This window comes from Phasianus colchicus, chromosome 19 (assembly GCF_987193195.1).
Source record: "Phasianus colchicus chromosome 19, bPhaCol1.hap1.1, whole genome shotgun sequence".
Taxonomy (NCBI): domain Eukaryota; kingdom Metazoa; phylum Chordata; class Aves; order Galliformes; family Phasianidae; genus Phasianus; species Phasianus colchicus.
The window spans coordinates 4706651-4724156 of record NC_143454.1 but is presented as its reverse complement, the minus strand read 5'-3'; the positions used below and the strand labels follow the sequence as shown (position 1 = coordinate 4724156).

The window sequence follows — 17506 nt, the reverse complement described above, 5'->3', positions numbered from 1 at the left end:
TTCAGGGGGAACAGAACGAAACGAAGAACCCCAAAATATCGCAGTGCGTCTATTGGCTGGGGGGGGGGGGGAAGGAGGGGGGGAGTACAAAATAAAAGGAGTTTTGGTTCAATCACCATACACCAAGCTGTAAGAACGGCACGAGACACATTGAGTCATTACACAGAGTCCGCTGGGGGGGGCGGCACTGCTTGGGGATGGGGGGGGGGAAAGGGGGGCACGAGCGGGGCGGGGGCCTCATAGCTTCCTGCATGGGCACACACATAGCAGGGGTATGGATGTATGTGTGTGTGTTGTAGGGAACCCGGGGGGGGGGGGGGGAGGGGGCCGTGCAAGGAAAGGGTCCCGGCACCGGGTCTGACCCTTCTGGTCCCTTTGTGGGGGTTAGGGGTAGGGGGGGGGGGGCAGCATGGGGAGAGCCCCCTTCCTCCCACCCCCCTACAGACACACACCCTGTGCCAGGTGTTGGAGCACATCTGGTGGGGGAGGGAGAGGGGGGGGGGTTCTGCCCATAGAATGAGAGAACACAGACAGTGGCACTACAACCCATGGGGGGGGGGATTGGGGAGGGAGGAGGGTAAGGCCATGGGTCTCACTGTCCATGGGTCTGTCTGTCCATAGGTCCGTCCAGGGAGCTCACAGGGAAGGGTGGGGGAGTGGGATTCTGGTTATTTTTTGCCACCATCAGTCACTATAGCTGGGAAATGAGATCCTCAGATGGGCACAGATGATGATGATCTTTTTTTTTTTTTTTTATCTTCTTTAAAATGGGATGCGTTGGGTTTTTTCCTTAATAATTTTGCATTCGTTGTCTCTTCCCTGTGGTTAAATGAGATTTGGAGGGGCGGAGGAGGGGAGGGGGGCTCAACACAACAACAAGAGAAAGCTCGGCCGGGCCGGGATGGGGACAGGGATGGGACAGGGGTGTGCCCCAGGCCGGTGCCCATCGGGGGTACAGTCGGCATCGGGGTTGGGGGGGGTCTGGCGGCGTTTTCTTTTAACTGCTGCTCTCCTCCTCTGTTTTATTGAGCTTCTTCAGCGTGTCCAGCAGCTTCTGTGGGGTGAGGATGTGCGTGGACCCTGCGAGGCAGAGGGGGCCAAGGGGTCAGCGCTGTTGTTGTATTCCCCCCCACCCCCCAGCTCCATGCTCCGCTCCCCGTGGAGTCCCTGGTCCAATCCCATGCCAAGCGAGGTCTTACCTGGAAATGCTTGCAGAGAGATGGACACCCATGGGGGCTTGGAATGGGGAAAGGGAGGGGGTGGGAGGGATGAGGGGATGGATGGAGTTGGGGGGCGGTGGTGGGATGGGGGGAGGGATGATGAAGACCCTCCTGTCCCCTGCCCGCATGCAGTATATCCTGCTGAATGCCACCACAGGCACTGGGGGGGAAAGTGCACTGCAAGGGGGGCTCAGTGGGATGAGCATCCCTAGGTGGAAGGGGTTAAGAGAGGTTGGAGAGGAGGACAGGGGTGGGGGAGGTCCTGCCTGCTGCAGCCCCACTCCTTCATGGACACCCCCACCCCCCCCGCCGTTCCTTCCCTGGGTGTCCCCATGTTCCCACTTTGCCTGGGGGCTGCACAGTGCTGGGACACGGAGCAGGACCTGACCAGCAGTCCCAGGCACAACGAGATGTCACTGTCCCCATATACCCCGCTGGGGACAACACACGATCCCAGCTCCTTCACAGGGCACAAAGAATCCAACAAACCCATCATTTCCTACAGAACCAAGAGCTCACACCCATCTCTCCCTGAGCACGAGGACACCGCTCCGCACCTCCCCGAGTGGGGGGAGCCCATCTGCACTATGGGGAGCACATGGCATGGAGGGGCTGCAGGGCCAGGCATGGCAGCGGTGAGAACTGCAAGCATTTTCTCATCCAAAAATCAAAATCATCAAAAGCAAAAACCCAAATTATAATGAAAGAACGGAAGAATCAAAGAAAGCCCTTCAGGGAGGAAGAGTTTCTTTTTTCGTTAGTTGGCTGCCTTTACTTGGTTGCTTGGGCTCACTCCATTGCTGGAGCCTGATCCTCAAATGAGACCCTAGTGGAGTCCCTGAAGTCGGGGTGCCTCAGGTCCATGAGAAATTTGGTGGGAGTGAGAATGTGAGTAGAACCTGCGGGAGAACAGAGTGGGCTGACGGCCCGGCTGTGCCCCAGGGGGAGCAGCATGCACCGGGCCGGGGGGCTCAGGTGTGGGCTTTGTTTTTGGGGTGCAGACAAGGGATGTGCTGCCCTCCCAGAGCACGCGGGGTCGGTCGCGGAGCGGTGTGGGATGAGATGGGTGAGATGTGGAAGGGGTTGGCACATGGATGGGGGCAACGAGGAGCTGCTCTTGCCTGGCCTGGCTCTGCCCTGTTCCCATTTAGGGTCTGGGGGGGCTGCCCCCGCCCATGGTCCTGCTGTGCTATGGTGTTGGATGCCTGAGCCATGGCTGTACCCACAGTGCTGGGCAAAGGGTGCTGGGAGGGCAGTGTATGTGCACTGCACATCCTGCATGCCCCATTGCTTGTGCAGCGCGTCTCATTGCACACACGGTGCATGCCCTGCTGTACTCGTGGTAGGTGCTGTGTTACACAGGTGTGCACAGCCTGCTGCACGTAGTGCGTGCCCAACTGCACACACAGCACACACCGTGGTTGGCGTGCCAGCTTGTACACCCATTTCACCTTGCAACAACCCCCACAACATCCACACAACAGCTCTTGCAACGGGGAGCAACTCAAGCTGCAAAACGCACCAGCTCTGCCCGTGCTTCAGGCAACAAAACTCACCAGGGAAATACAAACAGGGCAAAGAGAGGGGCAGCACGGGGTGGGGGGGGTGCCACCAGCAGGACCCCACTGCCCTGCTCACGTGGTCAGCAGGAGGCCGATGCTGCAGGGTGAGAGTGGGATGAGCAGCGGGGAGCAGGGCAGGGCCCCCACTCACCTATTAGCACCTCCCACTTGCCGCTGGCTTGCGTCACCTCATAGGCGCAGCGCATCTCGTTCATGCTCACCCCCCCCAGGATGAAGATGATGAGGCGGGGGCCGCTGCGGTACTCGCCTGGGGCCTTGTTCTTGTGCCAGTGGCCGTAGCGGGCACTAGAGATGGAGAGAGGGGTTAGGAAGGGAAACTGAGGCACAAGAGGCTCGTGGGTTCGTGTATAGGGGGTGATGCGTCACAGCCCCCCTGTTCATGGATGATGGCACCAGGGGGACCCACCTGACAGCCGTGGTGCTGAAGGAGGCGGAGGAGCGGGTGGAGATGTACGGGTAGTGCTTGGTGTCCAGCTTGTCCTCGATGGCATCCTGCAGGAATACGGCCCCATAGGGCTCAGCCAAGTGTCCCCATCCTCAGCCCTTGGTGGCCCTACCCCCCGGCCCCTGCAGCACTGACACTAAGCAGGCAAAGCCCCATTGGTGCAGTGGGGTTGGGTTCAGCTCTGATCTGGGAGCGAGCTTTGGGGAGGGCCTGGGCACAAAATGAGGTGAGTACATTTGTGCAGTTAAGAAGCTGGGGCAAGCAGGGGCTGGGCTGCAGTGACGTCCCACCAAAATATGGCCCTGGGGGTTGGTCTGTCTGTTGGTGTGAGCAGTTGGGAGATGCTGACACCACTGGAGTGTAGGTTCAGTGCCTGCAGAGCCCCAGCTTAGCCCCATGAGAATACTTTGATCCAAGAGGCACCCAAGGGGATGCAGCAAGGATGAAGAAGAGGCAATACATGCTTCGGCCATCCCAGTGGGTTGGGGCTTTGCATTGTGGGGATGCACAGGAGTTGTGCCAGCACTGTGCTCTGAGCACTGTGCAAACCTAGCTGGGGCCGTGCAACATACATGTAGGACCAGGAACGCTTTCACAAACACCTCCACCTTTCTGCAATTACAACAAAACTGCAAGCACTGGCACTGCAGGGCACGTGCTGGGGATATGTGCCGGGATATGTGCCGGTCCCCCACCCCATCCCATCACCACCTCACCTCCATGATGTCCTTAATGACAGGGGTCCACCGGGACAGCTGGTAAGTCTGCTCGCTGATCCGCTCCTTCCGCTCCGGCTTGCTCCGGCGCCGCAGGGTGGACTGAGGACAGAGGGGATGGGGACACAGTGAGACACAGGGCCACTCCATAGGGATGTGTGCAGACTTGGGGGGTGGACACTCACGTCTGTGATGATGGGCACCCCGAGGTGGGCCATGTTGGTGATGATCTCGCTGTCCTCGGCTGGGATCTGGGCGTGCTGGATCAGCTTGTTCAGGTTCTCCTCGGTGATACCTGCATGAGAAATGGGTGAGCTCCATCTCCCTGGGACATACACTTCGGTGGCCATCACATTTGGCTCCTCCTTCCTGCACACCCTCTCTCACCATTCTTCAGGAAGATGTAGAGCAGGATGATGCGGATCTTGTCATAGGTGCTGACGTTCCCATCCAGCAGGATGGGGACAATGGCCCTCATGGGATCTTTGATCTTCTCGCCTTCAGCATCAGTGCCCATGGCCAGATCCTGCAGAGCACATGCCCATCACCGAGGCTCAGATGTGGCACTGAATTGCTGACCCCACGGGGTGCAGGGAGATAGCAGGGGGACAGTACCTGTTCCACTCGGCACAGCTTGTCCACCGTGCCCTGGTAGTGCTTCATGCAGTCCTCGGCCAGGTGCAGGTGAGTGGAGTACTGCAGAGACATGAGAGGTGTGGGCATCCTCACAGAGAAACCCCCACCTCAAAGCCACCTCCGGTGCTGCTCAGCACCAATAGCTCCACCAGGACCCTTCCCTCAGCGTTACCTTGCTGAGCTCCTTCTGGTACTGTGGCATCTTCTTCAGCATCTGGGACAGGTCCCTCATGGTGGTCTGCGAGGGAAGGGGATGTGGTCACTCATCCATGGTGAGACCAAGGAGGGAGGGCATGACCCTACCAAGCATCCCCTTTTTGGGGGTCTTGTTCTCATGCTGGGGGGTCACTGTTCCCTATTTTCTCAGCCCCCCTCTATCCTTCCCAACAAAAAGGACCCATGGCCCCAGCAGGCTTTGCCACAGCCCTTAATGGTGTCCCCAAGAGCCTTGGCCGTGCACGAGCTCCCACTGGGAGATGTCACCTTATCGCCTGTGTTCATCCTCTTGCTGGATGAGAACTCCTTCAGGGACCGGGTCACTTCCCTGGGAACAGGAGGAGGACACAGCCATCAGCACAGAGGGAATTAACCCACAGGGCTGGGTGCTGTGGGGCAGCCCTTAGGGACACACTCACTGGGACACCTCGGCGATGTGCTTGTGGCGCAGGGAGACCCAGAGGTCATCATCCTCATCCAGGAGAACCTCCTTCACCCGCGCCTCCCCAATGCCACTTGTCTCATATCTGGGAAGGGGAACAAGGCATGTGGTCACACGTGGGTCAGGGGGACATGGATAGACATGGGGACATGTGAGGCATAGGGTGACACAGAATAGGGTGACATGGAAGGATTATAGAGGGACCACAGAGGGACGTGGGAGAACACGGAGGGACCATGGAAGGACCAAGGAAGGACACAAGGGACCATGGAGGGACTACAGGGGGCATGGGGTGACATAGGCTAGGGCAGCATGAGGGATCATGGAGGGACATGGGGGGGGGACACGGGGTGATGCAGGGAAACCATGGAGGGATACAGGAGGGACGTGGAGGGACCACAAAGGGACACAGGGGCCACTCAGCTCTGCCAACAGCTGGGTGACACTACTTCAGCTTGGTGTCACATCTTGCCACCTTCCACTCACTTAAAGATTGGGAAGGGGCAATGGGCTCAAGGTAGTCAAAGCTGTCCACACCAGGAGGGCTGCCAGCACCTGGCTCCCCACCAGTGGCACTCACTCACTTGTAGACATCGTTCTCGATGGGCAGCAGGTCATAGCTCATAGCCTGAAAGGTCAGCTCGTGCAGCACTGGGGAAGCAGGGTCAAAGCCACGATCCAGGATGAGGAGCTGGGAGCGAGCCTTGTCCGGACCCTACAGAGCCACCAGCAGGGCCATCAGCAGGTGTTGGGGTCCCCAGTGCCATCCTGAGCTGATGTACAGCAGTGAGATGTCACCCCATCCCCGACCCCACTCACCTCACCCATAGTGGGGTCATCAGCCTTGTAGGCATCCAGCTTGTCCTGGATGAGCTGTGCCAGCATGGCGTTGTCCTTGTAGTCCCTAGGGAAGGAGGAAGGGACATCAGCCCCTGGCTGTGCAAAGGGTGGGGAGGAGTTGCTGTGATGTTCTTGGCTCAGGGGAGAAATGGGACCTGAGCACCATGTTCTGCCCCTTTTCACCTCTCCTCAGGGAACATGATGCTCTGCTTTCCCTTGGTCTATCCCACAGGATACACCCCGTGGGTTCCAGGCTCTGGAACCCCAGCTCTGCAGAGCATCCCCTGGCTTTAAGCCTTCAACTTCCCAACCCTGCAGCCATACCCGCGGTACCGCACAGCTGGGTACTCCTTCAGTGTGGCACACAGAGTGGCAATCTGCTCCGCCAGCCTCTCCAGGATTGGGTTCTTCATCTGCGCCTTGTGAGGGCTGTAGAAGCTTTGGAAGGAGTCTGCTGAATCCAGGGAGTAAACCTGGGGAGGGCAGCAGGGGGTGGTCAGAGAGGACAGGCTGTGGGACACCCTCACGGGCTGGGACAACATACACCAACCCAAACAGTTGTGGGGTCCCACCCCAAACTGGAGAGCTGTGGAGTCCAAATTCAGCAATGTTCGGGGTGTCCTGACCCCCTGCCCTTCCCTTGCTCTTGGAGTGCCAAGAAGCCCATCTCCCACCCACCCTCACCGTGATCTCCCCTGGAACCCGATGCCATCTGTCCCTCCCTGTCCCCCTTGTCCCCACAGCACCCAGTGCCCTTGGCAGTGCAGTGCCAGGAGGCAGCATGGCTGCTAAATCCCCACAGCGGATCAGAGACAGAGCGTAGGGAGCAGCGCCAGGATGGGGATCGTGGTGTCTTCACAGCTCTTACAGAGACACTGATGGGGGGGAGGACCCAAGCATCCCCCTCCGGGTCACGTGCAGGGGACATCCCCAGCCCTCACCCACCTGGGACTCAGAGGGCAGGAAGGCAATGTTGATCTCGGTCAGGGTCTTGATGACCTTGGCAGCACGGGACTTCACCAGCTCATTGAACAGGGCATCAGGGCAGGCTGCAGGGAGCAGGAGAAGGAAGCAGCACTCAGGACAAAGTGGCCATGGTTCCATGGTCCTGACCTGCCCCAAGCATCCCTCCCATCCTGCTTTCAGTGGCAGCATCGTCCCCTTTTCTTGGTTTGCACAATGCATTTGCAATGTGATGCCCCGCCCTTGGGAGCAGGGAACCCAAATCCCACTTTTGGTATGCAGAAACCTGACCACAAGCTTCTCCCATTCCACCTGCCAATGTCTTCAGTGCCCTGTGGGTACTCACAGTCGGTGAAGAAGACGTGGGCTGCTCTGTACTTGGAGGTGGGGGGGTCCTTGAAGTCACTGATGAGGGAGTGGACAGACTGCAAGAAAGAAGGGAGCGTCGGGGCTGGGCAGGGCAGCCCTATGTCCAGTCCCACAGGGAGCACTGCACCCTGTGCCACAGCCCCAGTACATCCCATGGGCACCGCTGCCCATCCTGGTGTGGGCACCCACCCTTCTGCCCCAGCTCACCTTCTCAGAGGGTGTGATAAGATACACAGCCTCCAGGCTGGGCAGCGGCTCCCGGCGCTTGTTGATGTCCTCCACAACTGGGGGATGGAAAAAAAAAGGGACCATGCCAGGGTATGTGAGCACATCCCCCTGCACTAGAGCCTGTGGGTGTCCAATGCACCCCATGCCCTCTGCAAGCCTTCACAAGTAAGGAACAGCCCTGGGAGGAGGGGACCCACAGACATTGTGTGAGACGGAGAGGGGTGGCTGCATCCCCCCCCACAGCGAGAGATGCACGGTGCTGGTACTCACTTGTGATGCCCTCCGTCATGATGTCGGTCATTTTGCAGCAGGAGGACAGCATGCGCATGCTGAGCTGGTCCACCACCAGCACCTGAGGACAGCAGCCATCAGGTAGGGATGGGGCAGCAGGGAACCACCCTACCTGCTCCCACTCCTTCCCAGCTCCATCCTCCCCACCCTCCTCCTGCAGCCTCACTCACCTTCCATTCTCCCTTCTTCTTCACCTTCCGGATCACATCGTGCATAATTTCTGCAAGAGGAGGAGATGGGGATGGGGTGAGCACCCTGAGCCCACCCGCAGCACCCTGGGATGCTCCATTCCCTGGCGACGTGTGGTGGGGGTGTTTTGGAGGCCGGGGTGGGGGGATCACCCCCAGCACCCACACATGGCACACACGGGCTCAGTGGGGAGCACTGAGCAGAGCCCAAAAGAGGATGGTAAGCGGATGGGGGGGGTCCCCTTGGGCCACCCACACGCCACAGCCCTAATCCAAAGCACCAGGACAACAACAGCGGCTTAAGGGCTCCTTTTAGAAACAAGAATCAAGCGGCCTCAACCTGCTCCTTGTAATCCCCCACAATCCCATTTTGCATCCCAGCCCTGCACGCTTACACAACCAGCTGGGAGCCGTCCCTGTGCTGTCACCACAGGGCCACCCGAGGTGCCAGGGCTGCTCCTATGGGATGGGAATGTCAGCTCCGGGGCGGGTGTTGATGGGTCACCCAGGTGTGCAACAAGCCAAGCCTATAGAGCTGTGCTCATTGGTCCCCTTTCCCTGGGCCGCCACCCTCTACAGAACAGGGATGATGCCACCAAACCCGCTGGTCAGGCTTGCATCCATCAGCTGCAGTGTCACATCCTCAGCTCAGCGCTGCAGAATTCTGCAGGAATCTCCTGCAGGGTTCTGCTGATCCCCGGTCCCCAGGGTAGGGATGGGTTCCAGCAGCAACTAAGCTCAGTGACGGACATTTCCGGATCATGCTGAGGACCTTGCTCTCTCCTCATTACTCATGTTTGGCTCCTTCCTCCGAGCGAGGATCCAGGAATAACAGTGCTGTTTACCAGCACGTCCCACACCCTGCAGCCAGCGCCCCGGCGAACCCTGACTGGGGGAGGGAGTGTGGGGCAGGAATCCCAGCCCTGAGAGTGCAGCGGTGTTTGCTGCGGGGCAGGGAGGAAGGAAAGAGGCTGGGACAGCATCCTGCATGCAGCCACGGGGAAAGGATGCTCCCATGTCAGCAGGTTGGAGGCTGTAGGGTGTCCTCATAAGCCGGTGATGCTCACAGCCAAGGCTTTTTGTCTTGGAGATAAACCAGGCTCCAGGGGAAAAATACATCTGCAGACCTGATCTGGTGCCTTCAATGCTTGGCATGTCTGAACCTACCACAGTGCATCTGCTTCCTTCAGGGTGAAAGGATTTTAATCACAACTTCAGCTGAGAATAGATCTCACAGACAGCTCTGGGTCTATCCTTCAACAAGACACCAACACCTCCAGAGAAGGGAGCGCATCCCACCTGCAAATGGACCTCCATGCAGCATGCTGAGCAATGCAGACCCAGAAGTGCCATCCTGGGAAGAAAGCAGGCTCCGTCTCACTCGGCAGGGCTCCTTCTTGGGGTGACAGTTGGTAGGAAAACGACCCCTGGCATCGTCTCCATGCAGAGCCAGGAGCTGGTGACACGGTGGCCTAGTAGGACTGCAGCCCATCCGTCACTCCAAGAAGCTTAGCCTGGGCTGCTGGCACTGAGCTGGCCCCACATCTCCAGCTGGGCATCAGGGGAATGGGCTTGAGCCCACCACAGCTTGTGGACACATAGATAGATTCACTTTGAGGTGCCCTGAGCCAATTAGCCTGCTTCAGAAAGCCTGAAGCCTAACGAGCAGTCCCAGTCCCAATGTCCAATGAAGAAGTGGCCTTGCCCCATCCAGCACCCCAACCTGGAGCACCTCCTGGTAAGGCATGCTGCTCTGGGAACATCCCATTTTTGTTTGAGCAGCACATCCCATTTCTGCTTTATTCAGCATGTCCCAGGACCTCATGTGCGGCACACCTTGGCCTTAAAGGATGGCAAGGCCCTAAAGGACAAGGATGGTCCTACAGGACAAGGATGGTCCTACCCATGGACTTTTCCCCTAGCAAGGCTCAGTCCTTCCATGCCCTCTATTTCGGGATCCAAACCCCTGGAGCAATCCTGGAGTGCTGAATCCCAGAAATCTGGGCTGGAACTGGGTGAGATTTGAGGTCACTCCCAACCCAATCCATTTAGCACCCTATGAAATCCGCGGTGAGGTTTGCTCCAAACCCACTTCTCTCCAAGAGCTGTCACGACGCATCTTTGAAACGAACGTGTTTCCTTCGGGTTGGCCTGGCAACTGCTTTCTGCTGGTTCATTGACTAATTACTTAAGACAGCGTGAGCATTCCATAGACACAACCATGTCGAACGTAGTAGGCAGTGCACTGACCTCCTCATCCAGGCAGCTACAGGTGCCTGCGCCATCCCAAACACCCCTCAAGCAAACAGGCTCTGCGGATGGCAAGGAGACCATCAACCCCAGCCAAGGCATAGAGAATAACTTCATTTATGGGATGCAAAGCCCACCTGGCATCTCTCACCATAGCCAGGAGCCACCTTGACCTCAACGGGATGGCTGTGTTTATAAACCAACAGCTCCAAGTGCTCTTTGCTGTGCCCATAGTGGGCTCCCAATGGGCTGCATGGAGCCCACGCAGCAATGTGCCTTCAGCTGCTCTATTTTTGCTCTCTCTGAGCTCTCTCCCGCACGGCGAGTTGGTGGACACAGCATCTGCTCCTCAGCGTGCAGCCAGAGCCACGTGATGATGACTCTCTTTGCAAACGCTCAGGGACGAGGGATGATCTCGGAGGTCTTTTCCAACCTTAATAATTCTATGATCCCGTGATTCCTCTCAGGACATTTTTGAAGAGGGAAAGGCTTCATGTTAGTGCCTTTCTCAGCCTCGTTTCACACGCACACACCAGTGGTTGGGTGCAGATCTGTTGACGCAAGGTCTGCCACTCTTGGTACTTTCCATGGGGAAGGATGGATGAGCATTTCCATGCCAGGGTCCATGCTGTGTGGTTGTGGAAGCCAAGGAGCCAATGCTGCAGGCAAGGGTGGACCCCAAGAGGACAGATACTGAGGCCTCAGAGGAGGCTGGGCTTCAGTGCCTGCTCCAACCACAGGGATGGGGCACAGAGGTCTCCTCCCTGCCCACCTACTTGCAGGAAAGGTTGGAGGTAACATCCCCATCCTGGTCCTGAACTCTTCATCATCTTCTGCTTGGCTACAGGGCAACACAAGTGTTTATTGTGCCCCACAGCATCCTCAGCAGGCAGCACTGTGCCTCTGGCATCCCCCTGTGCCTCAGCAAAGGCAATGGTGCCCCATGCAGCCTGGCTGAGTCACGCTCCAACCACGCACACCCCAGGGCCTGGCCGTGCCCTGCAGACAGCAGTGTGCCCAGGGAGGTGCCACGCTGTGTGGAGTCTGGGTTAGGGATGGGGACATGGCACTGTGGGTCTGGAGGTGCAGCCTGACATGAGGATGCTCCACTGGAGGACCAGCTGCTGTCCTGAGGGCAGGAGGGACCAGGAGGGCTGTGCTTCCCCCACCCTTGGAGAGAAAAGGATGGCTCTGGGGATGCCTCTCTCCTCCTGCAGGCGAAGGTGTCTCTGGGCTTTCAGAACACAGTGCAGCCCATTGGTGCTGGAGACAGCTCGGTGCAGTGAGCCCACCCTCCTCCTCCTCACGGCTGCAGGAGTGCAGGCACTGAGCCTGGCACCACCTCCTGCAGGATTTTTCCTGTCTGCACTGCCTTCCCAACAGCACTCCCCAGGAGCAGCAGCTCGCCAGGACCTGGCAAGGTGTAGGGACAGCCCTGCAGCACTGCGGGGTGACAAGCAAGGGGGCAAAGGGTGACGACTAGGGGACACGGGGCACCTGTGGCAGCTGTCCTCTTGCTGCCAGCTCCCAGCTCAGGGCCCTTCGGAGCACCGTGCACTGTGGCAGCAGCTGTTCAGGGGAATAATCCCATCCTGGAGGGCTGCCAGGGCAGAACGCAGCGCTGGAGGTGGGGCCGTGGCAGTGCGCAGCATCCTTGCCTCCTGCCCTCCTTCAAGGAACCCCCAGAGAGATGCTGCCCTCGGGTCAGCCGCAGGGCACGGGCTGAGACCTCCATCCTCAGAAAACATCTCCTTCTCCTCCTCCTTTGGGGAATTCATGCCTGGGGGATGCAGGGCTGAAGCGGTGAGCGGGTCCATGCAGCAGTGGGGAGCAGCTCCAGCACCCCAAGGTGGGAGCCAAGCACCACAGCCCTCAGAGCCCTGGAATCCCATACAGAGGGTGGGGAGCTCTGCAGGGTTCGCAGTCCTCCATCCTATGCAGCATTCTGCTGGCACCTCCCCGACACCCCACAGCAGGGCTGCTGCCGGACCCCATTTCTCCATCAGGAGGGGCATTTTTGGGGAGGAACGGGTGGGTTTGTTACAACTGCAGAGGGAAGGACTGACAGATGTGCACACACACACACACACACTTCCCCCTCCCCTTCCCCCCCCCAGCACACTGACAAGGAATGGAAGTGAAGGGACACGCAGTGCCCCCGCTTCAGCTGTGTGTGGGGGGGCATCCAGCCCCACTGAGCTGCGCTGGGGGTCCCCTCTCCCCCCTCAAAGCCAACCCTGCAGCACAGCAGCCGGGAAGGAGGGTAGGAGAGGGGAGGGGGGGGGGTTGGATGTGGGAGGACACATCTCCCTGCATTTGTCCCCGCAGCCCCAATGATGCAGCTGCGGGAGCACAGCAGGGCAGCACACCCCGTGTCCCCCCCCCCCGGTCACCAATCACACCACCAGCTCCGGCCGCACCATCCGCACCGCTGCGGGAGGGGTCGGCCGCCTCCGCAGCCATCTCTCAGCCTCGGGGATTGCTCCCATTTCCCACCACCCCCCCCCCCCCTACCCTTTCACGGTAATAAACACCGACCGTTCTCCCCCCCCCCAATGCACACCCGGTTGGTGGCGGTGCTACGGCAATAAACCCAACGGGACGGGCGGCCATGGCCGGGGGGGAGGGAATGTTCCCACCGCTTCCTGCCCCTTTTTGCTCTTTTTTTTTTCTGCTTATTTTTCCCCGGTGAAGGTTCTTCCCCCCCCCCCCTCCCCTCCAGCCGCCATGGGGCGGTGCAATATCAGCTTGCAACAGCCAAGGAAGAAGGAAGCGAACCCCGCTCCCATCCCCCGGCCAAAAATAGCGACCCCGAAGGGCACCGAAATCGCCCCCCGAGTTGGGGGGGGGGAGGACGACGACGAGGTGTGGGGAGGTCTGGGGTGGGAAGGGGGCACCGGGGGAAAAGAAAAATCATCATCAACATTGCGATTACAGCCGGGCAGGGTTTGGTGCAGACAAAGCGGCCTGGCAGCTCGGCGGCATTTCCGCACAGCCCCCCCGCAGCGCTCAGACCCCCCCCCCCCCCCCCCAACCTCTCCCCTCCCACCCCCCCCGCAGTGGGGCCGCACGTCGCGCCCCGACGGGGCGACCGCTGCAGAGAGCTGCGGGCACAGCGGCTCCAGCGCTTCCCCACATTGAACCCCCATATTTTTTCTCGCCCCCCCCCCCCCATCCTCCAGCGCTGCAGAAAAATCCCGACAGCTTCAAAACACCCCAATATATCCTATATATACATACATATAAATAAAATACAGATGGAGGCGGTGACCCCCACCCCAGCCGGCTGTCCCCATGCCCTCCCCCCCCCCACGCACGGTTCCACCACCCGATGCCGCCCCCCGAGCTCCGTATTGCGCATCCGCAGCATCCTCCACCCGCGGGCATTTCCCCGCAGGAAGCCCCCCACCCCCCTCCCCCCAGAGGCTCCCCCAAGCCCCCCCCTCCCAAAAAAAAAATCATTTCTCAATCCATCCCGTTTTTCTCCCCTCCCGATCCAGCTCTTACTTTCTCCGACCACAGCCTTCAGCCCGATGGGAGCCATGTCGCCTCGCTGGAGGGGGGGTCCTCACAGACGCACGACGTTGCGGGGGGGTCCCAAACACACGCACAAAGCGGTGAACGCAGCGCTCCGCCGCCTCCCCAGCGCCTTTCCCCGCGGCTCCGCTTTGGGGAGAGGGGGGGCTTGGGGGGGGCGCGAGGGGGGAGGGGGGGGGCACACGGCTCCGCTGGCCGCGGCGGGGCTCAGCTGACTGCGCGCAGGAGGCGGGACCGGGATGCGGGGTGGGGGGTTGGGAAAAGGGGGGGGGGGGGGCGGGAGGGATGCGCGTCACTGCGCTCCGCCCTCTGCCCGCCCCGCTCCGCACCGCAGAGCCCGCCTCCCTTCCCCCCCCCCCAGCTCCATGCACCCCCTCCGAGGTGCGCACCCTCCCCCCCCCCCCCGCCGTATCGTGCGATATTTTGCTGTACTTATCGGCAATGCGTTTTGCAATCTTTTTTTTTTTTTTTCTTTATTTTTTCCCCTCCATTTTTTCCGATTTTTTTTTTTTTTGGCAATATTTTGCAATAGTATTTCGCAGTATATCGCCCCCCCCCCCCCCCCACCTCCTCTTACCCTCCCCTTGCTTCATAGGGCACTGAGGAGCCTTCTCCCATTTCCCCCCCACGCCGGCTCAGGTTGATTTTGCAGCAAAATGCCCCCCCCACCCCCCAGCGCTGCAGGGGATGCAGACACTCGTGTTTCTCCTGTGGCCACCCACACATGATGGGCGATGAGCAAGAGCTGTGTGTTCATCCAGCGTTGGCTCTGTGCTGCTGGGGGGCATTTTGATGGTGGGGGGGATGCAGGGTTCCCATCCCCATGCCCTGTGCCCATGACCATGGTGGTACCCATTCCCATGCTCCATGTCATGCTGGTGCCGGTGCCCATGTCCCACATCCCATACCCATAATGGTGTCCATGCCCCGTGTCCCATGCAATGTTCCCCATGTCCATGATGGTGCCCATACCCCATACCCGTGATGGTGTCCATGCCCCATGTCCCATACCATGTTCCCCACACCCACAATAGTGCCCATGCCCCATACCCTATGCCTATGATGCTGTCTGTGTTCCATGCCCCATGTCCCACACCCACAATGGTGCCATGTCCCATGTCCTATGTTCCATGCCCAGATGGTCCACATTCATGACAGGGCCCATACCCCATGTTCCATGCCATATGCCCCCTGCCAGTGCCCATGCCCAGTGTCCCATGCCCACATTCTGGAGCCCATGCCCATGATGGTTCCCATTTCCCACGTCCCATGTCCCATTCCTATTCTGGAGCCCACATCCCATGCTTGGTGCCCATGGTGGTGCCAGGAGGACGCACCTGCAGAGCTGTGATGCAGAGCACGGAGGCTGCGTGGAGACGGAGAGTCCACAGGACACAGTGCCAGCTGTCTGCTGCATGCCCACACATCCACCTGTGGCCTTATTTCTGCTCGCCATCAGCCTGGGGCTACGCCATGGGCTGATGATCAGGCATTGCTTCAGGTTCTCACCGTGTTAGCAGCAAATATGGCTCAGAAGGGGCTGTTAGATAGAAGAAGCTGGGCTGTAAAGATGCTTCCCTCCTGTCACTGCAGGGCAGGATGCAGGACAGCAGTGAGAGGAGGACGCAGCCCTGCAGGTGAGCAGCAGCCCTGGGCCAGGCAGGCGTCTGCATTCATCCTCCACTTCCAGACCCACTCTCTTCCACACTTTGTTAAAAATAAGCTGGAGTTTGGTTTGTCAGAACCACCGGACTCGCTGCCAACCACCCGCTATAAATACCAGACTGCTATTTACGAGCGAGGTATTTATATGGCTTTCCCATCTCCCCGTCAGGCCAAGCATCATCTGTCTGAAGGCAGAAACAGCACAGGGCAGGTGCCTTGCCTTCAGGGACCCTCCTCTCCTGGGCAAAGGGATGGATGGGGTGGTGAGGGCTGGGGGGTGTCCTGCAGATGATGGGTGCAAGGAGGGGAAGGAGGCTCTGGGTGCTGCATCCAGCATTGCCACGCTCCTGACATCCAGGAGGTGCTGGATTTGGGGCTTTGGAGCTCTGGGGCTGGATGGGGTCTAAGGCAGATGCATGGAGCTCACAGCCACACAGTCCCAGTCCTATGTATTGGGTATGGCAGTGTCACCTATGGAACTCTGCCTAAAATCTGGGGTGAGGGCACAGAGCTGAGAGCAGGGGATTATCAGGATCATGAAGTCGGGATGAGAGAGCTGACGCTGAGTTTCCTGCAGGATGGCTTTGAGCAGCACTGTGGGGCTGCTACTCCACCATTCCTGGTGGCTGCGTGGTCCCCCATGCATATTTGGGAACTGTGTGTACCCACAGAGCACCTATGGAGAGCGTGAGCATCTCCCCATGCCCCCACACCTCCGTGCTCCATCCCCACCAACTGCACGGGGCGAGGCTGTGGGCTGCCAAAGGATCTCCAGTGGGAGGTGATGGAGAAAGGTGAGGTGCCAGGTCCCTGTGTGACCGCAGCCCCAGTGCCCTTGGGACATCTAGCAAGGATTGATTCCCTCACCATAACCCAAGTGCCACCTCCCACGCCCATGATGCTGCACACCCCGTGTCCCCACGCCATGCCCGTTCTCATGTTGGTGCCCACGCACACGTCGCGTCACGCAGACTGTTTCACCCCCCCCCGCAGGCTGCACCGGCCCGACCCCAGCTCCTGCCAAGCCCGGTTGCCGGCGACCAGTTATCCCAGTGCCGACCAGCAGAGGGGATCGGTGATCCACATAACCACCAGTGCCCCGCACCAGCCCCAGCCCCAGGGCACCCCGCAGCTCCTGCGCTGCCCACTGCACCGCTGGAGCTCATCGTTTTGCAGGACCCGGGCTTGCATTCAGCCAAAGCCATGCTTGGAGCTGGTGCCACCACCATGGCCCGTGCCAACGTCTCATGCTCCGTAGGGGTGCCCCACTCCCATCCCCATGCCTTGTACCCATGACCGTGGTGGTACCCATGCCTCCTGCCAGTGCCCATGCCCAAGTCCCATGCTCTACATCCATGCCCCACTCCCATGCCCCGTACCCATGACCACACCAATACCCATTCCTACACCCCATGCCACGCTGATGCCCAGCTCCACGTCCTTGTGCCCATGCCCTGTGCTATGCAGATGCCCATGCCCCATGCTTGTTCCCTTGTCCCATGCCCTGTGCCCATGCCCAGTGCTGGTGCTCATGACCATGTCCCACGCACTATCTCCATGTCCTGTCTCCATGTCCCATGCCCATGTCCCATTACCTGTCCCCTTCCCATGTCCCATGCCCATGTCCCATGACCTGTCCCCATGTGCTGTGTCCATGTCCCCTGCACTGTGCCCATGTCCCATGCCCTGTCCCCATGCTTTGTGCCCATGTCCCCTTCCCATGTCCCATGCCCATGTCCCATGCCCTGTCCTCATGCTTTGTGCCCATGTCCCCTTCCCATGTCCCATGCCCTGTCCCCATGCTTTGTGCCCATGTCTCCTTCCCATGTCCCATGCCCTATCCCCATGCCCTATGCCCATGTCCCCTACCCTATGCCCATGTCCCATGCTCTGTCCCCATGCCTTGTCCTCATGCCC

At 59.5% G+C, this 17506-nt stretch overlaps 1 protein-coding gene across 2 annotated transcripts; it reads right to left on the bottom strand.

Moving 5' to 3' along the window:
* Positions 1 to 399: 399 nt before the first annotated feature.
* STXBP1 (syntaxin binding protein 1) lies at positions 400 to 14095 on the bottom strand. 2 transcript variants are annotated; one of them, XM_090121604.1, is made up of 20 exons: positions 13895 to 14095; positions 8120 to 8169; positions 7929 to 8010; positions 7638 to 7714; positions 7408 to 7486; positions 7044 to 7147; positions 6423 to 6571; positions 6078 to 6162; positions 5843 to 5973; positions 5236 to 5343; positions 5084 to 5144; positions 4773 to 4838; positions 4580 to 4660; positions 4352 to 4490; positions 4150 to 4259; positions 3965 to 4066; positions 3210 to 3295; positions 2934 to 3088; positions 1996 to 2119; positions 400 to 1080 (listed from the first exon to the last, which is right to left on the bottom strand). In XM_090121604.1, the coding sequence occupies exons 1-19, from the start codon at positions 13929 to 13931 to the stop codon at positions 2010 to 2012; spliced, it is 1812 nt and encodes a 603-aa protein (XP_089977730.1). In that variant the 5' UTR covers positions 13932 to 14095; the 3' UTR covers positions 400 to 1080; positions 1996 to 2009. The 2 variants fall into 2 exon arrangements, with proteins under 2 accessions (XP_089977730.1, XP_089977731.1); XM_090121605.1 differs by lacking the exon at positions 1996 to 2119 and having other exon boundaries at positions 405 to 1080; positions 13895 to 14094.
* Between the last annotated feature and the right edge of the window lie 3411 nt (positions 14096 to 17506).

Excerpts from the sequence above, each read along its gene's own strand:
- STXBP1 (XM_090121604.1), bottom strand. The coding sequence starts at position 13,931 with ATGGCTCCCATCGGGCTGAAGGCTGTGGTCGGAGAAA. Across the intron at positions 7,715-7,928 it reads CATGACGGAGGGCATCACAA|TTGTGGAGGACATCAACAAG; the intron begins GTGAGTACCAGC and ends TCCATCCCCCAG. Across the intron at positions 5,145-5,235 it reads CACATCGCCGAGGTGTCCCA|GGAAGTGACCCGGTCCCTGA; the intron begins GTGAGTGTGTCC and ends TCCTGTTCCCAG.